Source organism: Bufo bufo, chromosome 6 (genome assembly GCF_905171765.1).
Source record: "Bufo bufo chromosome 6, aBufBuf1.1, whole genome shotgun sequence".
Lineage (NCBI taxonomy): Eukaryota > Metazoa > Chordata > Amphibia > Anura > Bufonidae > Bufo > Bufo bufo.
The window spans coordinates 84398733-84418939 of NC_053394.1; the positions used below are offsets into that span (position 1 = coordinate 84398733).

The 20207-nt window shown below is 46.0% G+C and overlaps 1 protein-coding gene across 2 annotated transcripts in view; it reads left to right on the plus strand.

Annotated features, from left to right (window-relative positions):
• SGMS1 (sphingomyelin synthase 1) overlaps positions 1–20207 on the plus strand; it is a 322253-nt gene that overhangs the window by 288242 nt on the left and 13804 nt on the right. For both annotated transcript variants that reach the window (XM_040435301.1, XM_040435302.1), the window contains 2 exons: positions 5662–6486; positions 9473–9590. In XM_040435301.1, the coding sequence (XP_040291235.1) occupies positions 5858–6486; positions 9473–9590 (747 nt within the window). In that variant the 5' untranslated portion in view covers positions 5662–5857. The remainder of the gene's footprint in view (positions 1–5661; positions 6487–9472; positions 9591–20207) is intronic.

Consider the following 20207-nt stretch of genomic DNA (forward strand, 5'->3'; position numbering starts at 1 on the left):
AACCGTATTTTCGGCCCACATCCAGTCTGCATTTTTTTGCGGATAGGATACAGGCCTATTCATTTTAGTGGGTCAGCAAAAGTGATTGAACATGTCCGATTCTTGTCCGTTATGCAGACACAAATAGGCATTGTTACAGTGAATCTGCATAAAAAACGGATGCCACACAGACATCATCTGTATTTTTTGCCGTCTGCAAAATACATCCGGTTGTGTGAATGCACACTAACTGGAATTAGATCCAAAAGGGCAAGGGGGGTTACCACTGACAGTTTGCCAAGTTTTCATGCCCCGTGATTGCCACCCATTAGTTATGCCACTTGGTCATGACGTGAGGTGCTTTTTTTGGTCTCATGATGTGACTTACTAAGGAGCCACATTTCTTCCCAGCGCTCAGATTGTTTTCTAATTGTTTCTGGGAAATGAATATTAGCAAAGTGTTCCTGAGCTTTTAACTCCTTCCATTAAATGTACCACTTCAGACGTGTCTTGGGAGGACGTCTCCTAGTCTGATGTAAAGGACGTGTGAAAGATGGATGCGAATCCCAGCATCTCGTAATCCAGCACTTATTACCTTCGCCAGAAAAGGGGTTGTCCCGTAAGGAATATTCTTCGTTTTTCAAACCAGCACCTAGATCTGGATACTTCAGTAATTACGCGTCATTAAAATGCTGAATAGCCATTGAGTTACTCAATTTAATCTGTTTAGCGCCACCTGCTGTTTGTTCTTTTTCTTATTTTTCTGTCCACCAAGCAGAGGGGGAGGCAGATACATTCATACATACCAGCCCTATCTGCGCACGCGCCATCTCCCGTCTCTTCCTGCTGCTGCTAGGTCTATGGCAGAGCAGGAAGGAAGATGGCACATACACACTGCGTGCGCCTTCTGTCGGACCCCCGTCGATCTGATATGGATGACCCATCCTGAGGATAGGTCATCAATATTAAAAGCCCGGAGTACCCATTTGAATCTGTATTCCAACCAAGCGCATTCAGCATTAGATATGCCATAAATGTCTGACAGATTCAGGCCGCACAGCTGTGCGGAGGACAGATGCCCGCTGGTCGCCACATCCAGGCGGAGAATAACGGAGAGGTGGCAGGCCATAACTTCCATAGAGGTGAATGAAGAGGGCATGGTCTCCTCTCCCTCCGTTCTCTGCTAAGATGTTGGGGAGCCCTGTATTCTACCTAGATCTCGGAGGTGACATGTAAGGTCCTGTTTTATGGGCTTGTTACTTTCTCCATTGCATTGATCAGATCTACAAAGCCATTTGTGGTGTTCGGTCCCTGTAGAAGAAGGCAGAACGCTGCTGTCATACGTGTGGTGCGCTCTGCAGGAAGCAATGCACCAGCAGAAGACGACCGGAGGTGGTTGCACTGTGCATGGCATGGGTGGCGCTCGGCTGCTGCTGTGCCATTGTTAATGTGTAATGTCCTGTGGCATATTTTACGTGAATGAGTGTCAGCAGAACACCGTCCAGCGGCTCTAAAGCTTGTTAATGCCTCTGCAGTGAGCTAATTGGTAAAGGACGCGGCTGTTCATTTCAGTAGAGCAGATGAACGCCTGTCACATAGCTGGCGACTGCGGTGACATTTAATAAAACTGTGGCAATGGTGATGTCAGCAGCTGGTGTACAAAGCGGTCTGCCTCAGGCCACTGTCAGTATTTGTAACCCAAGACTAGGAGTCAACCCACCCTGAGACGTATAATCGCCAGATTTGTCACGGTTTGGAGCCACTCCTGATTCATAATACCGCCGTGAAAGGACCTGCGGCCCAGATTTACTAATCAACTTTTTTTATTTTATTTTTTAATAAAAAGTGGTGCATGTTGGCAGAACTTTTTACACTATTTTATGACTTGCTCTAAAAGAATGGGGGCGCTTATCGGAAAACACTGGAAAGGGGTGGCGCTAAGATGCTCCGTTTTTCACCAAAATTACGCCACACTTCTGGTGTAAAATTTTGTCTTAAATTAAGGTAGCCAATAGCCGTGAGCGCTTGTGATGAATCTCATGCAGATCTAGACAGCCTGAGTGTATGTCATCTATAGGGGTGTGTTTTACATGGTGCACATATTGGGCTCCAGGACTGACCCCTTCCGTGTGGTGGTGGTCTCAAGTCATGGCAACTGCAGTCATCATTGCCTTAAAGGGGAATTTCCCATCTCAGACAATGGGGGCATATCGCTAGGATATGCCCCCATTGTCTGATAGGTGCGGCTCCCAGAGGTGGGAAACAAAGTGGTGGTGGAATTCCCATAGAAATGAATGGAGGGCAGACCAGCGCGTGTGCAGCCTACGCTTCTATGGGGCCGATGGACTTCTGGCGGCCCCAGAGAAATGAATGGAGGGCAGACCTACATGTGCGGTGTGCCCTCCTTCACTTTGCCTGCTGGGTTTACGAGATAGGTGCGTGTCCCACCAAATTAGAAACAGGGACATATCCTAGTGATATACCCCCATTGTCTCAGAGAGGAAAACTGAGATATTTTTACTGTTGACCTATCCACAGTATAGATCTTAGTATCTGACACCCCTGCTGATCGGCGCTCACAGGGGTGCCTCGGCCTTCTCCCTGCTCACCAAGCACAGTGCTGCACATTGTATAGCGGCTGTACTTTGTATCGCAGCTCAGCCCCATTCACGTCAATGGAGCTGAGCTGCTCTTAGGCCGGGTGACCCATGAACGTGACATCACTTGGCCTAAGGAAAGCTGAGAGAAGGCCGCGGCACTACTGCGAGTGTCGGTGCCTTCTCAAACATCTGATCGGCGGGGGTCTTGGAGGTCAGACCCACACTGATCAGATACTGATGACCTATCCAGAGGTCATATCTCGGAAAACCCTTTTAAAGATCACCTTGTCGTCTCTTCACGTCCGTTTTAGTAAATGCTTGTATTGCCCATGACCTTACAATGCCAGAGAATCTTTTCTTAGAACTCTGCATGGTGTCATCCCTCTCTTATTCCTCTTGGAAATGCATGACTCAGTTGGCGGTTGGAAGTTTCGTCTCCCCTAGTCGGTGGGGCATCCTTGTAGTCGGCACATCAGCAGAACACCCGGTTATCAGCTTATTCATGCATTTTCAAGAGGAATAACGGGCACAATGCAGAGATCTGAGAAAAGCTGCTTCATGTCAGATCTGTGGGTGGCTTCGACTAAGGAAAGGACATCCGGCAGGTTAGTTTGTAGTTTTAATCTTCTATAATGGAGGACGTCGGGGTGAAATTTGTTTTTCATGATTTTTGACATGTTCTACGCACTGAAGCTGTGATGTAGGCACCGAATATTCATGAAGCCAGATTTGTATGCATCATGTGGGGGTTGGATAGGCTGTCTGCCCACATGATCGGTGCCCGAGATGGTGTGACGTGTCTGCTATTAGCCACGGATTCAATAAGGATGCCCCAAAGACAGCAGCTTTTCATAGTGAAGGATGTTGTATCCTACAGTGCTAGTCACTGCTGCGGTAGAGACCCGTCTAAAAACCCGTCTGTGGTTGGTACACCTCCATAGAGTGAGTTATTGCTTCCTGTAGGCACTTTTGATTACTTAAAGGGGATGTCCAGGTTAAGAGCTCCCTTTCACTAATTTACCATGTTTGCGCATCAGAGCAGGGCAAGGGCTTTTTCTTCACTACCGGTGACTTACCCGGCTTCTCCTGAAGCCTGTAAAATAGCCTAGGGCAGCCGCCCACTTGTGCCGGTGACATCTCCGGGCTGACTGCTAGGCAGCCTCCGCCTAGCATACCCATTAGAAGCCCAAAACGTCACCGGTAGTAAAGAAAAGGCCCTTGTCCTGCGCAAGGGGGAGCATCGGAGCAAGAAATACTCCCAACGCTCCACTCATACAGGCTAAATGAATCGGAATGAATTTAGCTGAATCGGACAACCCCTTTAAAGGAGTTATCCCATAAGTAGTGAAAAAAATTTAAAGCATATAGTAGATGACAGTCTTTCTAACAAACTGTGGACCTCACATGGATCCAGAGATTTCCCCATTTATTGCTTCAGCTGCTCTGCTAGATTTATTTCAAGCTTAGGGGGGTGTCCTTTCTGCTGCACCTGGTAGTTTAAGAATAGAACTGAGCATGTACGTCCACCTCAGGCAGGTGGACAGAGAATAAAAAAAAAATGAAATGGCAAACAGCAGGGGGCGCAATACAGTTAGAATTTAGTGAATAACTCAGTGGCTATACAAAATTTTTAATTACATGCAATTGCAAAAGTATTTGGATCCAGATGCTGGTTTGAAAGGGTCACCCACACCAGGCATGACGCTGGTCCTCATGCTATATGTTACTATCATGGCTGTCATTTCTGAAATGCATAGCCCCAATTGTGATAAAATAATCCATTCCAAAAGTAATGTCTCCCCTCCAGATGTAAAGCCTCCGCCTGTCTCCTGTAAATATCAATGGAGAAAGGTCACGACATGACTATGAATGGTGGTTTGAGTGACGGAAATCACCGTGCTGAGACATAAATCATGACTATACTGTATTATACCTGGTATTTCTGGATATTTCTCAATTATTTTTGTTCTCCTTTCACTTTTGTTTTTTATTATTACATCATTTCCTACATGAAGTTTTGTTGACGTTAGGTCACTGTGGTTTATGGTTGTGGAATCGTACCGAACCCTGTGACGTCTGAAAGTAAGCCCAGAGAGGAGCGTCTGTCCCTGCACCAGATCTACCATCCAGCCTGAGCCCCTGTGATGGATCTGGTGCCGGTCTCAGCTTATCTATAGGATTAGGGAATCTGGGCCACCGTCTTCTCTGTATTGCAGCAGTGAATCCGGGAGAGACAGCTGTGGGTATAGCTGAGGCAGCGCTTCCAGGCTGATATGGATTTTACAAGTGACAGATTCCCTTTACTGCCTTGTAAATAAAAGGTGGAAATAGCCATCAGTTTACATTAAAAATGGGAAACGGTTATATAGGTTAGATATGAGAGATGTGAGAGAGAGACAGACTGACCCAAAGCCAGAGGCTGCACTACTGAATTATTCGATCACCTGCAGTGTTGAGGGCTTTTTACACGGGCAACAGATTGGGGGTAAGTGTTCGTAGGGACATCCATCTGCCCAATCATTCCCCCGATCAGACAAATAATAAGCGAACACCTGTTTGTCTGCTCGTCATATCGTTCATGTGAACATAAAAATGCTGGATTGTCAGCACCATGTTGGCAGATGTAAGCAGGAGATGTGCTGCCGACACTATGGGGGTTATTGATCACTGGTTCTATCATTCATCCCTGCCCCCCCGCCCATGTAAAGGCCCTTTTATCCAGGACCGATCACCTTGTATTGTAGATTAGCTCATTTTATGGCCCCACATCAGGCCATGTAAAAGCCATCGTTCTCCGAACCTTGCATGACTTCAATCACTAAATGCCATCATCCACATGTTGTTCAAGGCTGTGACAAGTGTGTGAGTATATTTGGGACATAATCAGAACCTCAGTAGTGCAGCCTTATGATATCTCTTTGCATCTTTAACGTTTCCATTGAAGCGTCTACCACCCATGTCAGTGGTGTTCAAAGTCCTGAAGGTTGGCATGCTTAGAAAAATGTGTAGCACCTAATTTCTCATTGTAATGTTCGCCCTCCTTGGGTCGTGTGCCTGACTTCTGTCTTGTTTCTCTTTGTAGTCGACCAGCGGCTCATCCTTCTATGTCTCGGCACGCGGTCAGCCATGTAAAGCCTCCCCAGTTGTCCACAGGATCCTGCGTTCTATAGAGCCACATCTCGGACAGGATGAGAAAGTTACGAAAAGGACTTTTGCTCGTCTTCTACAATTATAATTGGATTGTGTAGAAAACACACCAACGCGGCTGTCATTGGAAAATGAAGGAAGTAATCTACTGGTCGCCCAAGGAGGTTGCTGACTGGTTGACCAAGAGAGGTCTCCAAGAATACTCCGAGACCTTTAAATCCCTCAACGGCCAAGGGTTGCTCAGGTTAAAAGAAGATGATTTTAAAAAGCCGCCCTTGTCACTTGTATCATCTGATAATGGACGACTATTGCTGGAGATGATAGAGACCCTGAAAATCGAGAACCACATAGAGGAACATAAGAATGGCTATACAAACGGACATATTAGCATGAAAGATGAGATCAATTCCAATGACCATAGTTTCACCAGCAAAGCCAAGAAGAATGGGATGCCAAATGGAGTCAGAAAGGACATGATAAAGATCCCCATGCCTGTGGAGGTGGAGCGTTCCCTGGCTTTTCCCGATGAGTGGAAAAAAACCTTTATAGCCTTCCTCTATGCACTTTGCTGTTTTATGTTCACCACAGTGATGATCTCTGTCGTCCATGAACGTGTGCCTCCTAAGACAGAGGAAGGCCCGCTCCCGGATCTGTTTTTTGATCATTTTGACCGGGTTGCGTGGGCCTTCTCCATATGTGAGATTAATGGAATGATTCTTGTGGCGCTATGGATTCTCCAGTGGGTTTTTCTAAAGTACAAGTAAGTAAAAGGCTATGACGAGAATTACCCCCGTGGCCTGTACAATATTACTTCTTGTATTCTTTATCGCTTTATACGTATATTTGTTTACTTTGTACTGGTTTCCCGTCTGCTTAGCGACGTTGCCCTGTATATCAGTAGACTGTAATGTGTTTCATGAATTTACATGCATTATTGACCGCTACTAGTTGATGGCCACTGCTAGCTTCATGGTATATGAATCCCTTGTCAACCATATTTTCAGATGCATAAAAATGTAGGTGGCCATGTACTATGTCTTTATAGCTAGTCAGATCCCCATTCATTTCCCGAGGGCCATGACCACACGTTAATCTTTTTGTGTCGCTCATCCAGGCAGGTTACGCACTGCAGTCGTATAATTCCTTGTAATAGACTGCAGAGGATTGTGGACAGTTGTGCACCAGAAAGAAGATGCCTAGGTACCCAACTGGTCTAAAACTCGGGGTAGTTGATCTGTCCGAATGCTAGGCCATTCATGATCCCCTCTACGAGCTCTCTAGCCTTCTGTTCCTCCTTACTTTAGGCCCGCGGTTAGGAAGAGTTTAAATGCAGTGGCTCTTGGCAGTGCGTGTTCTCTGTGGGACTGGTGGAGATGGTGAAGTACAACTAAGTCCCATAGACTTTAAATGGAGCAGCAGACGTTTGACCGGCACTCCATTCAGACTCCTTTGTCCGCAGTGAGGAGAACTGAGGCCTTGGGACCTTTGTAGTAGTGATGGGTGGTAATTCCAGCAGTCAGACCTTTCATACGTGTTAACCACAATTTGCTGGGAAACCCTCATTACCCTTTACAGGCATCACAATGTAGCTGTATGTCGATGGGGTCCTGTAAATGTATGGAGCAGGCTCATAAGTTGAGCCCGAACCATACACAGCAGGTGCCAGCTATGCTAATACCACTGACACCCGGCCACAATGAGCAGGATCAGAGATGGCTCCAATTCCAGTCATTTAACCGGTCAATAGTGACATCTGTGCGGTGAAATAACGGGGCTCCAGTTAGCTGGGGCCTTGTGAAGGCTTGTCATAGCAAATTGGCTGTTCGGCCAGTGAAAAGCACATAGATTACAATAGTGTTCTATTGCAGTCTAAGGGCGCATTCACATAAACGTGGTTTGGTTCCGCATCTGAGCCGTATTTTTTGCAGAACCCATTCTGATGCGAACCCATTCCCATTTATTTTGGGTCCGCAAAAAAAACAAAACAGAAGGTACTCCGTGTGCGTTCTGTTTCCGTATTTCCGTTCCGCAAAAAAATAGAAAATGTCCTATTATTGTCTGCATTATGGAAAAGGATGGCACTGTTCTATTAGGGGCCAGCTGTTCCGTTCCACAAAATACGGAATGCACACGGACATATATTTTGTAGTTCCGTTTTCTGCGGGTTCATATGGTTGTGTGCATGAGGCCTTAATTTGCATTTTAAGGCATTTATTTGCCCTGTTAAGACCTCATTGGTGTGTCTGTTAATTGGACGCCTAGTGGTTAAATTGCCTGAATTACTGCTTTTGAAGCGACACACAACTTCATTAACAAGCAGTCGTTTCATATAAATTAGACTGCCGCAGGTTGTGTGCGCAGAGGTCGTCATGTATTCCCTGTTGCTGTGAAACAACCGTAATTAAAAACTGAGTGTGAACGAGTCACAAGGGACGGAAAACTGCGTGGCTATATAGAGACGTTCTAGCCGGTCAAGTGACAAATCGCCGCTAAAAGTCTTCCGCATATTCTCCTCCTTATCTGCTGCTTGTCGTGGTCAGTTCCCAAGTATCCAGTCCACCTAGAATTTTCATGTATGACTTCTTTTCCCCCTGCCATCCTCTTCGGTGTGCCAGTCTGCATAGTCGCCATGTACTTCCGGCCTCCCATCCCCAGGCGATCGCAGGGTTTCTGCAGCAGGAACTTCCAGATACAGCTGTAACTGCCCCAGGACTGATTCCAACACTGGGACCTGGTGGGTTCTGGTCCTAATAGTGCTGCCTGGATCTGGCATTATTATTAGATGCCACATGCTGCAGGAGCACGACGATCGTTCAGTGCCCGCAGCACAGGAGTGTTTAAGCAGTTGCTGTGACTTGTATTGGGACGTGTAACAATCAGGTCATGATGGTGGCACCTGGATCACAGTCTTTTAGTTATGCCAGGGATGCCCAACCTGTGGCCCTCCAGCTGTTGCAAAGCTACAACTCCCAGTATTCCTGGACAGCCTACAGCTATTAGGGCATGCTAGGAGTTGTAGTTCTGCAAAAGCTGGAGGGCCGCAGGTTGAGCATCCCTGATTTATGACGATCTGGGAAAAGAGAAACCTGGATGGCTCCTCAGTCCTGATGCATTGAAACGAATTATATCACCTGCTCAATAGTAAGGAAAACCTGACCGTTAGGGCTCATTCAGATGGCTATATGCTGTCCGCAAAAATGTGTATCCGTTTATTTGCGCATTAGATGCTGTCCCATTCACTTCTATGGGGCCTTATCTTCCATTGCACAGCTCAGCAAAACAAATTAAACCTGTCCTATACTGGTCAGTGAAAATCAGGACATGGCCCCATTGAAGTCTATGGGTCAGCAAAATGTACAATCAGTTTTTTGCGGACATGCTGAACTGTCCGCAAAAAAAAGGATCTGCATACGGCCATCTGAATGAGCCCTTAGGGAGGACTGGAGGTGAGGAACCCTGCTCTACATCACTGGATCTCTTCAGTGATGGCCACTGCTGCCCGGAGAACAAGACCAGACCCAAAAGATTGAGTAGACCACAAATTAGGAGACCGTATGATAGAAAATGCGTTCTTAATTTCAGGGGTCTTCCTCATGGTATGTTATATGCTCTTCCATTTGATAATCCAGCATGCCAGATTAGAGGAATTTTCCTTTATAATCAGACACAAGCTTGAGCGGATTAACGTCTGTGCACACAATGTCCTCGCCGCCTCTTCTTCTAATTCTCCTCTTTTCCCTCTACAGGTCTATTATTTGCCGGCGCTTTTTTTGTTTAGTTGGGACGCTGTACTTGTACCGATGCATAACGATGTATGTTACTACGCTGCCCGTTCCTGGAATGCATTTTAATTGTTCTCCAAAGGTAAGTGTGATCTTCCCAATAAATCTCCCCCGTGTGCTTTATAGGACGCACACGTGTGCTGTGGCAGAGAAGGTTACTTGACCGGCACGTTGGTATCTGGCGTTCAAAATGAAAATCTTCCCCGTGAGATTAAACTGTGTGCGGCTTTAACTATTTGATGACCAGAGGGCCCTCGAGTGTTTGAAAAGGTCAGAGCTCTAGATTATCACGTGGCTCATCTGTATGCACGAGAGAGGGAATGACTGGAGCAAATTTATTCCGTTTTGTTTGAAAAAATTGTGTTTGATAGTTCACCACGTCAGCAGTAACAGGATGTATTACAGGGGTATTCACTGTAGGTGACAGATGTTTGGTCAGTGGGGGTCCAACTGCTGATCATGACACCGGGGGTCTCGTGAGTGGATGGAGTGGTGGTTGAGCATGTGCAGTGCTGCTCTGTTCAATCTCTATGGCAGGGGTCAGAACCCTCCCGTACTCCAGGTGTTGTGAAACTACATCTCTCATCATGCACACTTGCCTGGGTGTTCTCTGAACTCCCACAGAAGTGAAGGCAGCATGCTGGGAGTTGTAGTTTCACAACAGCTCAGAGAGCCGCAGGTTGGCGATCCCTGCTCTATGGCATTGTCGAGGTTAGCTGGGCACTGTATTCACCTAGCGCTTTGGCAGTCCCATGGGGATAAAATGCACATGCTCTTCATTCAGATATGCTTCTCATCTATACTGTGGACAGGCGATAACTAGCAACCTTTGTACAACCCCTTTAGTAATTGAAGGATAACTCCTCTCCCCATCTTTAATAAAGTAGATTGTATTCACTTGAGCGGTAATGAGTTTTAGATTGAAGCTGGCCGTATACCTAACACCAGTCATGCTCAACCTGCGGCCCTCCAGCTGTTGTAAAACTACAACTCCCACAATGCTGTAGGCTGTTTAGGCATGCAGGGAGTTGTAGTTTTGCAACAGCTGGAGGGCCGCCGGTTGAGCAAGCCTGCTTTACGCTAATGTCAGCAGAACCTAACAATTTTTGGCAGGAGCAGCTGACCATTTAATGCGTACAGGGGGCTCCCGACTCCTCGGATGGTAGAGGTCTAATAAAACAAGGATCAGACTGTTGGATTTCAGTCTTTCTCCCCCTTATGGTCAGTGCAGATAAGCTGCTGCCTAACTCATCTGCCACCAGCCGCTCTCCGTATCCCCAACACATATGTGTATATGGGAGGCAGGGGAAATAGCAGTTGGCCGACTGCCATCTAATGTGTGAGGCCAGCCTTATGTCAGTTATACAGGGCCTAAGGAGCAGCCGACCGTCCCTTCCCGACAACTGGCTGCACGTTCAAGCATTTACAAGCAGCGATCGCCTCCACAGTACGAGGACGATGGATTGCTATTGCGGTTGCCCGTCCTCATACAGCTGCATTGTTTCTGGGCGGCAGATCGCTGTTTAGACCGCGCAATCTGCTGCCCAGAAACGATAATTGACTTGCCAGCCTGAATGACTTTCACCCGATTGAACGTCGTTTCGCTCATTCATCAGGTGATCGGCTGCACCTTCAGATGGGCAGATTATGGTGAACGGGCGTTCGAAGGAACGTTTGTCCCCGATTATGTGCCTGACAATCAGGCTGTGTAAACCCGCCATTAGTGTGACGGGGAGGACAGTTGAAGTTCTATTCGTTGAGGTAGGCTGGATTCACACAGTTTTGGGGTGTTTGGTGTTTTTTAATGGTGTATTATTTTTTTTTTTTATTCCAAAGTGCAGCGTGCTTTCCAGAAATAAGACACGTTACAAAAAAAAAAATGCCACAGAGTACACCTGTAAAACATAAAATATAATACACTGAAAAAAAAATATTGTGTGTGAGACAACGTCCTTGGTTAGATTCCAGTGGATATACAGGGTTCGGCCACGTTGGCATCTACAGGAAGAGAATCTGACTGCCTGATCTGGCACACATACCTGCATGCAACATTTTTCTGTCTGGCCAAAACCCGGATCCCCGTAGTGATCTGTAGAATCTGTCAATGTCTGATCCAGTTAACTCATCGGCACACAGTTGCCTGACTAAAACGTTTCACCAGTGTGACATGGTTATGGCATTCGTTCTCCTTGAGAATCCAGTAGAGGACACCCCATCTGGAGATGCCATTAATGCATCGCTGGCAACAGAGTTCCCAGTACAATTGCTGTAGATTTGTAACAGTTCTGTATGGCACGAGGAACAGCTAGACACTGGACCTCCATCTTCTGTGGCCTACATTATTATCAACATCTTGCATCTTAGCAAAGCCATTTATCTTATGGACCAACAGCTGACCATCGAGAAGAAGACCAAATCCTATCTGAGGGTTGACTTGTGCAGCCGCTCTTGGTGGTGATTATCCTCCTAGTAAATATGAATGGCAAACAGGAAATTAAAGATCACGTAATCGGCCTTGCTCGCCGTCACGTGCAGCTGGAGGGCATCGAATGGATTGCATCCTCCAGAAAGCTAGACCTTCTTTCCATTCTCAAGCCGTTACTTTTGTTCCTTAATTACACAAAAAACGGCGTACAGTGTGTGGTTTTTAACCAGACCTTATACAGCAAAGACGGCAGACTTCTTAAATTGAAGGATTAGCGTACACAGCGTTGGCATAATCCTGCGGGGGAGTTTATTAGGAGGGTGATGACGAGTCTACAAGACGATGTTTTGTATGCAGATGAGTTCAGCGTCTGTATGCGAATAATTGTCACCTCTTCCATAGCCAGATCTTCATCCGATTTGCTGGGATCAGCTGAGGTGTGTGTGAATGTGGTTTAATAAGAATGCATATTAAATGGGAGAGGATTGGAAATGCATTGTAATAGAGAGATGATCTGGCAGTAGCCATGAATCCTTCAGTTTGCTCATCTGGAAGACTTGACCCAGTTGCAGGTGTACAGGGGTGATTTTGCAGTCATACAGGGGGCATCCCTCAGTGTTACTATTCAGCATAGACAGCGGTGACCCTGGAATCAATAACCCATCTCACAGGCTGCTAATTGATCAGCAAAGTCCTTTTACAGCAGAACCGCTCATACATTGTACTTCCCAGCGACCTATTAACACAAGCTGTGATAATCCAATTATGTACTTAGATCATCAATCTGGGCGTTACGTGATGTGCATCAACATTCCCACTAATGTCCTAACAGCATTGTTAAAGCGGTAATCCCATCTTAGACATTGGGGGCATATTGCTAGGCTATGCCTCCAGCGTTTGATAGGTGCGGGTCCCGTAGCTGGCACACACGACTGCCCTCCATCCATTCCTATGGGAATGTTGAAAATAGCCGAGTGCTGGCTCGGCTATTTCCATCAGCCCCATAGAACTGAATAGAGCGGTGGCCGCGGTGCACTTGCCATTCATTTCAATGGGACTTCTGAAAATAGCCAAGTGTGCCGCTCGGGTATTTTCAGCGCTCCCATAGAAATGGATGGAGATTGGTGCGCCGACTTTGCCGGCTCCAAGACCCGCACCTGTCAGACATTGGTGGCATATCCTAGCAATATTTCGGAGATGGGAATATTCCTTTAAGCTTATGTTTCATTGTTTTACTTGAAGGAGGTTTACAGTCCTTTCTGTACTGTTGCCTGATTGATGGGAAGGAAGTGTTCCTTCCAGTCGGCTGCTCATTCAGTGAAGCGATCACCTCCACAGTATAAGGACGACTGGTCGCTATTGTGATCACTCATCCCCATACAGCCGCATTGCCCAGAAGCGGTGACTTTGATGCCTGCACGAACGTTTAGATGCCCACCTGGGGTTTCTAAGCCCATGGCCTGCAGTGGATAGCTTTAATAAGCCCTTGTTCGACCAACGGCTATTAAATGTGTGTGGGTCCCTTTAAATTGTTCATACGCATTAGGCTACTTTCACACTGGTGTTTGGATTTCCGTTTGTGAGATCTGTTCAGGGCTCTCACACGTGGTCCAAAATGGATCACTTTTGCCCTAATGCCATCTGAATGGATAAGGATCCGCTCAGAATGCATCAGTTTGCCTCCGTTCTGTCTCCATTCCGCTTTGGAGGCGGACACCAAAACGCTGCTTGCAGTGTTTTGGTGTCCGGCTGATTAAACTGAGTCAAACGTATCCGTCCTGACACACAATGTAAGTCAATGGGAACGGGTTTTCTATGACCCAATGTGCCACAATAGAAAACGGATCCGTCTCCCATTGATTTTCAAAGGTGTTCAAGGCTGATCCGTCTTGGCTATGTTAAAGATAATACAAACGGATCCGTTCTGAACGGATCCATGCGGTTGTATTATCTGAACGGATGCGTCTGTGCAGATCCATGACGGATCCGCACCAAAACGCGAGTGTGAAAGTAGCCTAAGATAGAGGTGGGTTGACGGTTGAACAAACAGTGGTATGGTTTCCCAGGCATGGCCATACACACTTTGGTCCATATCGGCCGTTACAGTTGTTCACACCGCCCTTAATTGAAACCGATGGACGAAGGATCTTTAAATTAAAGATCTTTCTCCCGACTATTGGGCAAAGATATTGAGTATGGCAGACTTCCTTTTAAATACGGTGGCTCAGTGGTTCGCACTGGTTCCTTGCAGCGCTGGGGTCCTAGGTTCCAATCCGACCAAGGAGAACATCTGCCTGGAGTTTGTATGTTCTCCCCGTGTTTGCGTGGGTTTCCTCCGGGTTCACCGGTTTCCTCCCAGACTCTAGACATACTGATAGGGAACTAAGATTGTGAGCCCCATTGGGGACAGTGTGATGATAATGTCTGTAAAGTGCTGTGGAATATAGTAGTGAGTATAATAAATAATAGTCTATCATCAGTCGACTAAAACGACCAAGTTCACATCATCCTTTTTGATCAAGTGGAACACTGAAGAAAGAAATACCATAACTCGGCCGCACCTCCAAGAGTAAAACATAATTTATTGAGACATATGAGTTAAAAACATGGATTCATGAAGCAAACCCCACTGTCCCACTGCGCTGGTCCGCACCCCCTGCCTGCGTTCCACGGGAGGTTATTGCGCGGGCTGGCGGCCGGGCTTGTCGTTGGTGCCGGGCTGCGTTTCCGGTCTTTGGAACGCATCGCGGCACTGACTTCCGGTTGCGCTGGGGCACCTGCTTTTCCAACATGCCGGCTTGTTCCGGCATTTGCATCTGCGCGCGACCATGCACCGGGGGGGATCCAGGTAACATAAACATTCTGTCACCCTCTCGCTGGCCCCCCTCTTCAGGAGATCTCCTCCGATAGGCTCTACCACAGGTTTATTCAATTAAGATACGATTATGTTAATTATAAATGTTGAATTAGTCATATGGATTCAGATGGACGTCTGAGGAAGCTAGTCCTTGTACTAGCGATACGTGTTAGGATCCCTTCTGCTCTCCTCACTGATCGGCTTCAGTCATTCCTTGTGCTACCACTGTGTTTCACGATAAGTATTCCACCTAGGTCACAGATATTTGACTGTTTTCCTGTTGTGGCATTATGATTGCATGGTGACTTCTTTGATATACTGTAGCACTTTAATTTTCCCCATCAGTGGGGTTTGCTTCATGAATCCATGTTTTTAACTCGTATGTCTCAATAAATTATGTTTTACTCTTGGAGGTGCGGCCGAGTTATGGTATTTCTTTCTTCAGTGTTCCACATGTTTGCTTTTTGATACCAGGCCTGCACTCCTTCTTGTACTGTTAGGTGTGCCCCTCATTGTTTCGTTTTTGTATATCCTTTTTGATCAACTTTTGGCTGATGTGTATGGCCACCATTCCTCTCGCTCCCGCGGTACTGTGCGTTTCCTCCCGTGTTTTCTTTATTTAGGCCCTGATCTCCTTTCTCGTTGTTGATGGTGGAAGGCTTGTATTATTCCAGGTCGGGTCCCTCTTGTTTGCTTTTGCAGATAAATTGTCTACCACTGAAATAACATTTTTTTTGTCTGTGTCTGATCCAAAGTAAATTAATGCCCCTGGTGGAGCAGGAAGGAAGTGAGCTGTACAATGGTGTTTTGTAAGGCTCCACTTCTCGTTTCACCCTCCCTCTGAGCGTGTATTCTTCGTGTCAGTCTTTCTACAAATCTGTACGTAGACTGACGTTCCGTAATGGGCAGCGTCCCAAATGTCTGCACTAATCCTGGAGGTAATCCTATATACTGGTACGATCCGTATGTGCGTGTTTAGAGCCAGCGCTGTGTGTTATGTATAAGGCGGCACTACAGGATTGTTCTTATAGCTGTTTTCTTGTCCTGGCAGCGAGCGTACTTATCTACAACACATTGTGTAATATGGTTCTCTTCCCCAAAATATCCGCAGCCTTCTTATATTGCATCCGCCTCGCCACAGCCCTTAGGATATGGATTTTCAGCTGATTAGAGTACAGATTACTGTCATTTTGCGGAGCTGATCCACGGTCTTTCCATGCAGCAGTGGGGAAGATACTATGGGGTGTATAATCGGCATGCAGATTTTATCCGGAGAGTGTGAATGGGTTATCATCTACCTTTATTCCCTGGCGTTCTGACAGGATTTAGGAGAAGAATAAAGCCAAACGTATAAATTACATGGATTCCTTTCCATAAAGGAGTATTCCCATCATGTCGAGTGGCTTTCCAGTTGTTCTGCTCTGCACTATAATCCCCTTACCCTATACATGTTATTACTGTAATGGTCTCCTCCTCTCAGAACGGCTCATTCCTCCTCTTCATTGTTTGTAAGGGGTTACTGCAGCATTGGCAGCGCTTGCGCAGTGTTGGCTCTTCTCTTTCAGGGCTCTGGTGGCCAGGATCGCGGAACTGTGTGTGTGTGTGTGTGTATGTATATATGTGTGTGTGTGTATATATATATATATATATATATATATATATATATATATATATATATATATATATAATGTCATATTCTAGGTTCTTCAAAGTAGCCACCTTTTGCTTTGATTACTGCTTTGCACACTCTTGGCATTCTCTTGATGAGCTTCAAGAGGTAGTCACGTGAAATGGTATTCCAACAGTCTTGAAGGAGTTCCCAGAGATGCTTAGCACTTGTTGGCCCTTTTGCCTTCACTCTGCGGTCCAGCTCACCCCAAACCATCTTGATTGGGTTCAGGTCCGGTGACTGTGGAGGGCAGGTCATCTGGCGCAGCACCCCATCACTCTCCTTCATGGTCAAATATCCCTTACTTTCAAAGTTTTCCCAATTTTTCGGCTGACTGACTGACCTTCATTTCTTAAAGTAATGATGGCCACTCGTTTTTCTTTACTTAGCTGCTTTTTTCTTGCCATAATACAAATTCTAACAGTCTATTCAGTAGGACTATCAGCTGTGTATCCACCTGACTTCTCTTCAAAGCCACTGATGGTCCCAACCCCATTTATAAGGCAAGAAATCCCACTTATTAAACCGGACAGGGCACACCTGTGAAGTGAAAACCATTTCAGGGGACTACCTCTTGAAGCTCATCAAGAGAATGCCAAGAGTGTGCAAAGCAGTAATCAAAGCAAAAGGTGGCTACTTTGAAGAACCTAGAATATGACATATTTTCAGTTGTTTCACACTTGTTTGTTATGTATATAATTCCACATGTGTTAATTCATAGTTTTGATGCCTTCAGTGTGAATCTACAATTTTCATAGTCATGAAAATAAAGAAAATTCTTTGAATGAGGTGTGTCCAAACTTTTGGTCTGTACTGTGTGTGTGTGTGTGTATGTATGTATGTATGTATGTATATATATATATATATGTGTGTGTGTGTATGTGTGTGTATATATATATATATATATATATATATATATATATATATATATATATATATATAATGTGCAGCAGCTACCATCCCTGCCACCTCTCTGCACCTCTGTAGAAATGAACAGCTCATGGGCATGCGCAGTAGCCCAGATGCTGTTGAATACAGTGACTGAGATCGAGCAGGGCTTTGGTAGTGCGCCTGCGCAGACACACTGCTGTCTGTACTTGTAAATGTACAGATCAGTGTTCAGGTCCTGCTTTGCCGAAACGGCTAAAAGAAACCTCTGCTATCTACAGGCAAGCAGGGCGATTATGTCATCAGAGCGCCTCTTGTCTGTATGGTAGATGCAGGAAGTGGGGACCTGTGACTGTGGAAGGTTAGTGAAGAGCGCAAATGGGTTAACCCCTCGAAGGCTGGAATAATACATTCCGTCTCTGTCCTTGGTTTTTTGGCAGCACATTACCCTGCATAAACACGGATGTGCTGCTGACAATAATGAAACTGTTTGATTGAACATTGTCCCTGCATAATCTGACATTATCCAATCAGTGCGGTCAGTGTCAGACTGTGCAGGGACATTTGCCCCCCCAACTGGTATCGCCTATCCGGCACTTTATAGCAAACTGCTAGTAATTCATTCATAACTTCTAGCAGGAATAATAAAGGAATGGCACAACATAAAGCCATACAAATGGCTGAAATATTACATGGAGTGTTGCAGAATTATTACATGGGGAATGCAAGTAGATGCTAAGGGTACTTTCACACTTGCGGCAGAGGATTCCAGGAGGCAGTTCCATCGCCAGCACTGCCTGCCGGATCCGGCAATCCGGACGCAGACTGATGCGGATACGTCTGACAAATACCGGATGCGTCTCTCCGGTGTCATCCGGAAAAATAGATCCGGTATAAAAAATTTTTGCATTTTTAAAGGTAAGAGCAGACCGAAAAGCCGGATCCGTTTTGCCGGATCCTATTTTTGGCAGGAGAGAAAACTGCTATTTTCTCCGTCCAAAAAACTTAAGAGGGACTGAACTGATGCATCCTGAACCGATTGCTCTCCATTCAGAATGCATTAGGATAAAACTGATCAGCTCTTTTCCGGTATTGAGCCCCTGTGATGGAACTCTATGCCGGAAAACAAAAACGCAAGTGTGAAAGTGCCCTAAAACAGACCTGTCAGGAGAGGGGACAGGTCCTCTTTAATCATTCAGTGGCAATGAGTGCTTCATGTAAATGAAGGTAAGCGAGCTCTGATCGACATGCCCTTGTAAAAGGAGTCCTCATCTGGTACTGCATTCACATGAATGTCCGACTCCAGAAAAGTGCCTGTGTCTGGGTGGGGGGGGACGACGACGGACAGACAGATTTTTTGGCCCAGTCAGTGCATTGCTTTCCTATATCCTCAGACAAGCCTGTAATATTAAAATGTTCAGTCTATATATAAAGCCTTCGTCAGTAGGAATGGGAATCCGAGTTCCTCTGCCCTTTGGTCAGTACCTGAAAGTGTTTGTCCGACTCCCAGGAGGATATTGACCAGTTCTCTGCGAGCTCCTAATATCCTGCTAATTTCAGTATAACAGAAAGGCTCCCGCCTCAGCGGCTGAATAACCTGAATGCAATAGGCTGGCATCCAAACAATGAAGATGAAGCGAGCAGAGGAAATTTATTGGCCAGAGATGAAACCGTGACTCAGAGGTGAGCCGGCGATTGCTTTGTGCTGTTAGTTTCCAAGGTGACGCTGGTTGGAGAAAGTCCCCTTTTAACCGGTGTATAGTAGCGGTATGTCGGGGTATTCCCTAGAGCAGGTTTTTAATGTTTTCCGGACACACATCGACAAGTGAATTTGCATACCAATGTCTTAAAGGGGTTGTCTCACTTCAGCAAGTGGCATTCATCATGTAGAGAAAGTTATTACAAGGCACTTACTAATGTATTGTGATTGTCCATATTGCCTCCGCTGCTGGCTGAATCCCTTTTTTTTTTTTTTTTTTTTTTTTTTTTTTAGCACGTTATATACTGCTCCTATCCAGGGGTTGATCAGTTTTAATTTTAGAGCGCCTACACTTTCTAGAATGCAAGTCACCAAAGCCCTGTGCCGATCTGCTGGATTCCACATCTCCCTCCATAGTAATAGCTGAACAGACCCATTATTGGGATGGTCAGGGGTGATGCCGTCTTTGGTGGTCGCAGGAGCACTGGAGTTGTAGGTAGTACACGCCTTCCCATCTTGTAGGGTGAGAACAACTCAGTGCTACTGTCTTTACCATCGGACACAATGGAGCTGCACGTTTTGTATCCTGACTGCTGCTGTATACTCGCTGTGTAATAGTGGATCTGATTACAGCACAGCCGGGCGATGTGTACTGTCACCAGGAGGGAGGCATCGCATTAGGAGAAGCTGTTACATCCCCAGGGACCCGGCATCCTTTATTCCACTGTCAGCATGCAGTGCAGGTGATCTGTTTTCTGATGCCAGTATAGCACTGCTTCCAGCTGATGTGGTCTGCACTGTAGGATAGTTTTACCCTGGCATTCGTAGGTGTCTCTTTTACTTCCATTTTTGGCATTCAGCAGAAAAAAAAAAACATTTGTGGTACAGTCACCACAATGTGGGTGAATAATTTCCTTCTGGAAATGAAGCTGACTAAGGCTACTTTCACACTCGCGTTTGGTGCGGATCCGTCATGGATCTGCACAGACGGATCCGTTCAGATAATACAACCATCTGCATCCAGTCAGAACGGATCCGCTTGTATTCTCTTTAACATATCCAAGACGGATCCGTCTTGAACACCATTGAAAGTCTATTGTGCCAGATTGTGTCATAGAAAACGGATCCGTCCCCATTGACTTCCATTGTGTGTCAAAAAGG